The sequence below is a fragment of the Hippichthys cyanospilos genome, chromosome 7 (genome assembly GCF_059441005.1).
Source record: "Hippichthys cyanospilos isolate Australia breed blue-spotted pipefish chromosome 7, RoL_Hcya_1.0, whole genome shotgun sequence".
Lineage (NCBI taxonomy): Eukaryota > Metazoa > Chordata > Actinopteri > Syngnathiformes > Syngnathidae > Hippichthys > Hippichthys cyanospilos.
Genome location: NC_142375.1, coordinates 2146309 through 2156320, shown reverse-complemented (window position 1 = coordinate 2156320; position 10012 = coordinate 2146309). Strand labels below are relative to the sequence as shown.

The window sequence follows — 10012 nt, the reverse complement described above, 5'->3', positions numbered from 1 at the left end:
ATACGCATAGAAATGATCACTAGAAATCCAAAGAAACAAATAACAATGCGCTATAATGTGTGACGAACAGAGGCAAGTTTGTTTTGTTAAAAGTCAAGATATCCTTCACAGCATGTCTTCTTGTTGATCTTTGTGGGTCAGTACTGAAGCGTAGATGTTCTCATAGTCCCCATGGTGGTAATGCTGAGGACGACATGAAAATATTAGTTCTGGATTCAATCAATCTATTATGTAGCGCTCATCTGGGTCAGGTTGTTGGATTAACAGTTTAGGATGGAAACCCAGACTCTATTCTCCCCAGCCCATTCGTTCATATCCCCTGGGGGGGGGTGTCCAATCCAATCCAAGCTAATTTCATCCGCTTGTATCCAGAATCTCGTTCTTCAGATATTTTGACCCAAGGCTAGTGACCATAAGTGAGAGCAGGAACGTAGATCCACCGATAAAATGAGTGGTTACGATGACAAACCGATACAGAGTCTGCATCTGAGCAGACTCTGCACCGATCCATCTGGATACAAAGTGTGAAAACCATCCAGGAAGAGGGTATACCTCTTTTTGCTGTTGGAGTTGTTTTGGTTGCTTTCTGGAGGATGGGCGTGTTTTTTTCCTGCACACATTCAGCAATACCACATCAACATTGGACACAGTGAGAAAGATGCACCTTTTGAGGATGGAGTGTCAAAGTTTCTCTTTGTACCTCATGCAGAGAGCCAGTAAGACCACCAAGATCAGGATCATTAGCGTCACACTCAACCTGATGATGTTGTTTCTTACTGTTGCTGATGTTACTATGAAATGCAAAGGTGATAATCAAGTCACACTAACCTCCTAAAAAAATGTGAGTTTAGGGCTTTGGAGTGAAATTTCAGGAGGAACCAAAAACTGAAGAAGTTAAGCAACAATTTCGAACACATATTCTTTGAATTGATATGAAACTATATCATGTCAACTCGTAAATGAAGCCTCATCAAAGACTTGAGACAGTTTTTTTACACCTCTAAGTCAGAGGTATCCAGACTGTGGCCCGGAGGGCCATTTGAGGCCTGCCATCTCCATTTTAGTTGTTCGCGACATATTCTAAAAAAAAAGGCTACCTTGGAAAGACGAGCAGCACATAATAATAATAATAATAATAATAATAATAATAATAATAATAATAATAATAATAATAATAACAATAATAATAATAATAATAATAATAATAATAATAATAATAATTTCAGGTGACTAGAAAAGTAGATATTTCAGCAACCTTTTGTTGTTCTCTAACAAGAGGTCATGTTGCCGCTTACCGTCCATGTATATTGTGGCCCGGGATTGCCCTCGGATGTTTGCGGCCACACATCCATAAGCGCCAATGTCCCACAGCCCAACGCTGAGATTCTGACCTGACGCCACAGGCGTGGGCATGTCCTCCTTGTACCAAGTGTAGTTAGCAGTTGGATTAGCGTCACTGCGACAGGTCAGAGTCACCCAGCTTCCATTATCTATCTTAGTGGGCAGAACCACAGACAACTGTGGAATCCTCGGAGCATCTAAACAACCAGATGAGATTGACGCTGGAGAATCGCATAGAAACAAACACAAGGGGATGACGATTCTTCTTATTATGCAAGACCTTCACATTTACTTGGGGACTCACATTGGACCAGAATTTTGACTTTGATATCTTAACTACACATCCATATAACGGGCGGCGTATCTCAGCAGTAGAGTGCTTATGTCGCAGCTCAGGGGTTGTGAGTTCAATCCCCCAGCCTTTGTGACCATGTCAAAGCATCCTTGAGCAAGATACATAAGCCCCAGTTTCTATAAATGGGAGTACAATTTACCATATTCACTTTAATGTCCAAGCAGGACCTCAATATTGGCTTTGGTCATTACACTGGACATTCATTTTGTCTTTGGTACTTAAACTGGCCCATCTTAACCTTGTTGCCTAGAGATGAAAAAATGTACAAGGTATTGCAGATTTGCTCAAAGCCCCCAGACTGTTTGGGGACCTAGAGCAAATTGACCTAACAAAAGCGCGTGGATTCTTTTCTGAAGCCCCACACCCTACTCAAAGGGGTAATAAAGACAGAAGAGGATAGGCTATCTTCAAAACGTGTTAGACCGAGCTGACACCCTTCTCTCTTCAGCAGAAGTTCACTTGTTCTGACTCAGATTGCGTTCAGTCTCCAGTCTCTCTTATTGACCTAAACTGTTTAAAATCTTCCCATTCAGACTGACACTAGAGCTCCATATTGACTTTGATATCCAAGTTAAACCTCCAAATAGACTTTGGTACCTAAACTACACCTCTGTATGATCTCTGGAACTTACAATGGACCTCCATTTTAAATTTTAAGACTTTTTGAACACTGGTGCTTACACTGGACATCTATGAAAACTGGTGAAGATTTGACGTGCCCATATGTATTTTGGGCCTTGCAGCAGAAGCTTCCAGCATGTAGTGAGTGGATGATGAAACGGTAATGATTTTTTGGTCCTTGATGCAGAATTTGCTGGTCCTTGTACCATGTGTAGTTAGCGCTTGGGTTAGCATCACTGCTGCAAGTCAGATCCACTGGCTGGCCCTCGTCTGTAACATTTGATGGACTCACCCGCAAAGATGAGAACCTTGGAGCATCTGAAGAGCACAATTGGAATCTGAATTTTGTGTCTGAAGCTCACGTAGCGTTTGAGCTGGCGACAGCATGTAAACACCAACACATGTATGTCGGGGCACTCATAAGTCCACAGTACTCACACTTCACATCAATTACAACAAGATTTGACGTCTTCTTCCCCAGTTCGTTCTCCTCCACACAGTAATACTCAGCTGAGTCTGAAGACCTGATGGAGCTGAAGACCAGCATTGATCCGTTTCCCATGATTTGACTGAGTGAGGGCTGATGTTTCGATCTTTTGTACCAGCGGTGTTCAGCTAAGGTGTTGCCAGTGCTGCAGTTCAGAATCAGTGGATGCCCCTCCAGGATGTAATCAAGATCACTCAGTGACACCAAAGGGGTTCTTGGAGCATCTGGAGGGGGACGAGGTAAAAATATGAAGACAAATGTCAATTGGCAAAGAGTAAACCTCCACCAAGGCATAAACATCCAACTGAATCAGGACATACATGCTAATACTATTCTACTCCAGTCCAGCAAATGGCAGTAATGATATTCACCACTGACCCTGATAAGAGTGGTCAGCAAATTACCTAAATGGGGCAGTGGAGCATTCTGTCGCAAGTATCATCATGGCGATCAATTTCACTATCAACCCTTTTGTGGTATTTCGTCCCATCCTCTGATCTTTACCCTAAAGGTATGTATTTCACATAAAAGGGAAAGCATTGAAAGAAAACATAGAGAGCTGAAATTTGACCCAGATGGTGACAACATGTCAAAATTCAACATGGCACGAGGGGTGTGCCATCTCTTGGCTAAAATATGTGGACTGAAATGACCCAGAAATTGTCAAAAGTACTGCAGAAGGATTAAGATAGAAGTATAAAATAAACTCACACAGGCGAGGAGAGATGCTGAGTGGATATCCCTCTGCTTCACAGGTGACGTAGTCTCCCGAATTTAAAACGATTTCCAGGTTTTTACTTAAATGAAAGGAGGTGCAGCGAGCCAGTTGGTCACCATTCCGTGACCAGCACAAAGACACATCTGCTGACGGAATGCAGCTCATGTGACATGACAAATGAGCCACTGTGTGAGAGGCTTCCACTTTAAAAGCGTTCACCTGCACCTGCAGAGCTGGAGGCAAGAGTAGTAAACAAATTGGTCCCGGAGTTTCATTCTCCAGTGTTAAGGTCTGGAGATTGGCTAAAATAGTCTAAAACCCTTCATTTGACTTCTGGACCAGGGCTCCCAAATCTTTTTATCACCACTAACCGGTCACTACTTGGCGTTAACTTGCATTAGTGCCAAACTAATGGGAGCCATCAGCTTGTTTCTCTCTTCACACAGATGGGATGTCGGAAGACTCAAACATACTTTTGAGGCTGCCGCCATTTGCAAGCTCATCTGGCTCGGTAACAAAACAGTAGAGGATCCATTCCTTGTCAGTTTGCAGAACCTTTTTGGACAAGTTGCATTCAAAGTCCTTAGCGTGAGGTCTTTATTTCAAGTAGGACTCCTCGTATTGCCTGTTAAGTTTTTTTTTTTTTTTTTTCAATTAGATGTTGTAGGCTCGCCACCTGTCTCTTGACTGGGCCGTTCCCTTCCCAAAGATGTCGGTTTCTTACTCAGTTAACTTATTTGCGAGTAAAGGATTAGCGCTCAAGTGAACAAAATGATTTAAAGAGAATTGGCCAATTTTCAGAATTAAAGGCTTTTTAAAAAATAGCTTTCAGACTCGGATACTACATGCAATAGAAATAGTTCATTATTTTGAAGTTCGTAGGGCCCTGGACCAGTTAATCCACGGACCAGCTCGGTACTGGTCCATGGACTGGTGGTTGGTGTTCTCTTATTTCTAGACAAATCACAAAAAGCTTTGAGGATTTGTTGAGTTTTATAGCTCACAGGCTTGCTGTAGCCATTGCAACAACAAATGTAATTAGCTCTTAATTTGGCTCCCAAACAGAATTCATGGCCTTGGAGTTGACCTAAATTTTGACTCATATAAGTAAACCGGACCTGTGTATTGCCTTCTAAACTGGATCTCCATGTTCACATTGATGCGATAAAATGACTTTTCAAAAAGGGAAATAGAGTTGGTGGAGAACATTCAAGGGTGACTGTGGGTGACTAATGTACCACAAAGGTTATTGTCCAACTGTGTAATCCTAAAGCACTTGGAAATTTTCTACTGTAAAACTTTGTAACTAATAAATGAAATGCGGTGGTTTATTTCGGTGACTCGGTGCAAAACCTCTCCTACCCATATCTGTAATGAAAATTACAGTAAAAACAGGAACGTCTCCTTTGATATGGCCGGTGCGTATTTAGTCTTGCACTGGCGGCACGGGTTCCTGTAGAGACGGTAAGAAGGACTATTACTGTATGTTCAATATGCCTCTGCCTGCAACCAATTTTATCTGCTCGGGCAGGTCCGGGAGAGCTCAGAAAATGTAAGAAATTCTTATAAATGCATAACTGAATGAAGATAACGCTTTGGGGGTTTTCAGAGTGAGGATTTAACATTGTAATGTTTATATCTCTTTCTGGTACCAGACTCAGAAGGCCGTATCTTAAACAAAAGAACTGAAACAGGTGACTGACACCTGTGCCCCATGATGTTGAGAATTCCAAAAGGAAAACATGTCCAATGTCTACACTCATGTTCTTATTTGGGAAAACTAAATTTTTGACGAGTTAGCGGTGTAAGCAACGTGAAAACCAAAAACGTACAACCAGAAAAATGTGGAAAAAAAATGGCCTCACTATTGGGGAACCTTTCAAAATAAATGCATTCCATGTTTGGAATTACTGTTTTGTTTTTTTTGTACCTGTTACTGTCAAATTGGTTCCAGGTAAAGTATTCATCCATTCAAAATCTTGTGTGGCAAATTTGAAGAGATACTCAGCAGAATCATTTTCCATCACGTGTTTGATTCTCAGAGTCGAGTGTCCATCAATTTCTGTTGGGAACTCATAACGGGCGTTATACAGGTCCTTCAACTGGAGGTCCTGAGGCTCAGAGGCATTGGTCCACAGGTTTTTAAAATCGAGACTGAACCAGAATTTAAACTTGACCTCATGGTAGCTGCTGTAAGTACAAGCAATGTCCACTGACGAGCCTCTGAGGGCGCAGATGCTCCTGGTGTTGTAATGCACCTTGTTACAAGAGCGGGACACACCTGAAAGTTTGAAAAAGCATTTTAGCATTAGTGTCAAGCTAATTGCTAGTAGCCAAAGCAGCAGGACTCAACTCACACACTGGAGGAGACACAAGCTGCTGGTGTCCTTTGATCGCACAGGAGTAGCTGTTTTTTGAGTAAGAAGCCGGTGTGTAGTTTGCGGAATTTTCATCTGAGATTTCATTTCCATCCTCATACCAGGTGTATGAAGTAGAGCGCCCCAGATTGCACTTGCTGACACAACTAAGAGATTTTGTGTGAGATCTATACCATTGTACGCTGAGATCTGCATTTGCGTGGAAGAAACAGAGATCTGGTGTCAACACTAATTTATTTAAAACAGAGACATTCAACATAAAGTGATGTTTACGTATGTTAAGGTAAAGTCTACTGTATATACAGCTATGGTTTTCAGCGAGCATCAGTACCAGTGACAGTGAGATTGACTCCTGGCATGATGGTGTAGCCCGCTCCACTCGGTTCATTGGTTATGAATCTGAACTTGTACACGCCCGAGTCACTCTCTCTAAGCTCTGTTATTGACAAACTACACCAGTTGCCATGACAGTTAAAGTGCAATCGACCAGCGTACTGAGGGTCCAACTTCAGATCTTCAGGCCCATGGTCGTTTTCTTTGGTGAACCACAGTGTCTTCTCAACTCTGGTGTCTTGTCCATTTATTGTTGGCGGGTATGTGAAGAAGCACTGAAGCTCCACCGTTGATCCTGTCAGGGCGCAAACCTTAATCCAATGGTAAGTCCCTCCCCAGGGTCTCCCCTTCAGACCCTGCAGCACTGGAATACACAACATCACAAACGTAGTCAACAGACCCCTGGTGGAAACGTAAAATGGATGCCGACATGGATTCTCAGCCATCCAGTTCATGGTGATCCTTCAAGGTTGAACGGAGGCAACTGGACTCTTGATTGTTGAAGACATTTCAATTTTAAAGGGCCCCCATCATGGAAATTCAACTTTTTGAAGCTTTTAACCATGTTATTATGTAAATTTCTCATCATAAAGCAATAATTTCCTTCATTGATGCTTTTCTAAGAATTCTTTGATTATTCTGCGCACTTAGCACTGGCCCTCACGTGATCAGATAAAAAAAGCTTCTGAACAAGTCTGAACTTACAGGAAGGCCCTCATACTGTCTGTGTGGCGTAAAAACCCCCGAGGTTATTTGTGGTTATTTGTACGCTGGAGTTGGGGGAATGAGATTGAGAATGAGAACAACATTTCATTTATTAGGTAACGTTTTATTTTATTTTATTTTTTTTTTCCTGCGTTTGTGATTGTCATCATTTCACAGAAGACTGCATGGAGCAACTTGCCAATGCAAGAGTCTATTCATTGCAAAATGACCCACAATTGCACCTGATAGAGAGCACAGAGCTGGAAGTACACGTTAATTAGAAAAATAAAGATTTGACGTTGTGAAATCACAGTTTTGCACATATTTACATACCCCAAGGTTACATTAGCTTTTTTGTTATTGTTTGTTGTCTGGCCAGCTTTTGAAGGATGTCATAAAGCTGTTGCTACCAGAAGACTCATATTTCCTAAGCAAATAAATTGCCAACCTATTTAACCACGGAAAATTTGAAATCTTATGATACAGATTAAAGTATAGGTCTCAAACTCTGGTCCTAGAGAGCCGCAATCCTGCATGTATTCTATGCTGCACTCTTAAACACACATGATTCAAATGATTAGGATCGTTTTCAAGCTCCTGCAGAGCTTGATAATGGGCTAATAATTTGAATCAGGTGTATTTAAGAGAGAAGCAGCAAAAACATGCATGCTTGCAGCCCTGGAAGATGAGAGTTTGAGAGATTTGGCATTAAATCATAGGTTCTTTATATGTGTCTGCTGTGCATGTCCCATGGGAGTGGTCAGTTGATGATTGTTTGCATTTCCACTTGTCATTCACTCGTGGTTCACCTGACTTATGACAAAACAAGTCGTAAGTGGCTAAATCAGACAATATTTGGCAGTTAAGATGATAGATGGTAGGAGGTGGTTTAGATCTGTATTCTCAGAGGAACTTTCTATAGAGTTAGTTGCCAGTCGACAACAACTCGACACATAGACGAATACTCTGCACTCTATATTTAGACGTGAAGAAGCCTTTGAGATTGAAGATGAAATGTGTTGTAAGAATACCCTGCTTACCTCCGTTCAACCTTTGCGGCTCCAGGAAGATGATGTGATATGAATCGTGTTTGCTGTGTATGCACGATGAGGTGGTGATAAGTCTCCATGGTAGCTCAGTTCTTGATTGCAATCAGTCAACGGATGTTTGAAACAGCAGGAAGTGATTCGCACATTGCAATGAGTGTTATGTTCTGCTCAGTTTGGGGAACAAGTGCAAGAACTGTCAATATAAATCTGTTCCAGGTAATTTCCCCAAGAAATCTCTGCGGTATCTGGGAATTTTCCCAAAGGACATGCTACAAATCGAGTCTGGGTCTTATGTCCTTGTTCATGTCTGGTTCTCACAACTCCAATGCAAGACCAGGAGCTTTGTCATCAGGACTTTGTCTTTGATTATTTGAAATATTGGTTTCATTTCAAGGTAATTGAAGCTGTCTCTAATTTCCACGCGATTGCTACCAACAAGTGGACAGCTGGGAGCGGGTTCCATAAGTTACTGACAGTACTCTGTTGACAAGCGACTCTGATCCCATAGGTCATAGGTGTCAAACTCCAGTCCTAGGGGGCTGGTATCCTGCATGTTTTTCGACTTTCTCTCCCCAACACACCTGGGGAGAGAGATCCAGAAAACATGCAGGAAGACCCTCCTGGACTGGAGTTCGACACCTGTGCAATAGGTGGTTTCTCCCGTGTGACCCTAAGCACAAACATGGTAAAATTCAAAGAAGGCGGCTCAACACCCAACCTAGATAGTGTAAGGTATGTATTTCATAAAAAAGTGAAAGCCGGTCAGCAGTCTTCCGTTAGAAATCACAAAGTCATACGAACAAAGAATTCAATAAATGATGAAGAAACTGAACAGTCCGGGAACTACAAGACATCCCATCCTTAAGGTTTCCACTTTCATTTCCCAGCAGCCTAAAATTTCCAATTGTAGGTGAAGTGTATGAATTTTAGAAATTACCATAAACACCATAAAAAGATGAACATGCCAAAACTTTAAATGCTTTTGACTCAAAACTAGAAATTTGGCAACATTCAAATTGCTGTAACCTCATCATTTTTTTAGATACCTTCATGTATTGCATATCATTTTAAAGGTAATTACGTGTAGAATCGTAATACATCACTACCACAGTTTTCATTTTCCGAGATATAAGCCTGATTTTGTGAAAACGCCTCACATATATGCATATTACTCGGGCTGCCCCAAGAAACTTAGTTGCAATTCTATTTTAGACTTGACGATTATCCAATGCATGAAGATGATTCGGGTCCACTATGATTGTTTTTTGTCAATGGTGAGCAGAGATGGGGCATCCAGGAAGTAAAAACCTGGCCGCATTTTAGCTGTGTCAGATTTTAAGTTTTTTTTTAACTATTTGGACCTGGATTATTTGTCTCTGCTGGTGATCCTGTTACCTATTCTTGTGAAAAAGTCAAAGACCACAACTCAGAGCTGAAAGTTATTTTTGTTTCTGTATAACAGAATTTAGAGTCAGAAACTATCAAGAAAATATCACTGATGCTTATTATAGGTTCAAAGAACAGTTACACAAAATCAAAGGCAACGAAGTAAAACATTGCTTGCACGACTGAAAATGTGCCAGTGTAGATGAGTGCTACCTTGTACGCCAAAGAGCCAAAGGAAAAAGATTCTGTGTGCCGTCCAGCTCATCCTTGCAGCTCACCTATCAGTAAGCATACTAGTGCTTGTCAATAGATCGGCGCAACCACATGTCAATTTGTGAGTACGCGCAAAACCTTGTTTCCTCGTTTCAACTTTTCACACTTCACACGTTTGCTCTTCCCTCAATAGATGGAAAAAGTTTGTGCATCGCCCCTAGAGACTGAACTTGTATCGCAGACTGTAGTTGCAAATACGGAAGGTGCATCAGGCCAAATAATTTCTTCATCATTTCCTGCCATTCTAGATTGTGCATTTCCCTCTACTTGATATGAAATGGACACACAATTGTCCATTTCACGTCGGACTTCATATGGTGGGCTGTCAAATTTTCTGTATTCTTCATACAATTGAGTTCAGAAAGT

At 41.5% G+C, this 10012-nt stretch overlaps 1 protein-coding gene across 1 annotated transcript; it reads right to left on the bottom strand.

The window, feature by feature from the left end:
* LOC148420620 (sialoadhesin-like) lies at nucleotides 1-9645 on the bottom strand. Its single transcript, XM_088419731.1, has 11 exons — nucleotides 9587-9645; nucleotides 6232-6597; nucleotides 5880-6089; nucleotides 5453-5803; nucleotides 3516-3755; nucleotides 2756-3028; nucleotides 2378-2635; nucleotides 1296-1538; nucleotides 701-791; nucleotides 553-610; nucleotides 1-183 (listed from the first exon to the last, which is right to left on the bottom strand). Exons 1-11 carry the CDS (start codon nucleotides 9636-9638, stop codon nucleotides 106-108), a joined length of 2220 nt encoding a protein of 739 aa, XP_088275857.1. The 5' UTR covers nucleotides 9639-9645; the 3' UTR covers nucleotides 1-105.
* Nucleotides 9646-10012: the final 367 nt, after the last annotated feature.

Coding starts and splice junctions, on each gene's coding strand:
- LOC148420620 (XM_088419731.1), bottom strand. CDS start 9,638: ATGAGCTGGACGGCACACAGAATCTTTTTCCTTTGGCTCTTTGGCGTA. Junction 6,598..9,586: donor TTGGCTCTTTGGCGTACAAG/GTAGCACTCATC, acceptor TGTGTATTCCAG/TGCTGCAGGGTCTGAAGGGG. Junction 5,804..5,879: donor GCTTGTGTCTCCTCCAGTGT/GTGAGTTGAGTC, acceptor TCAAACTTTCAG/GTGTGTCCCGCTCTTGTAAC.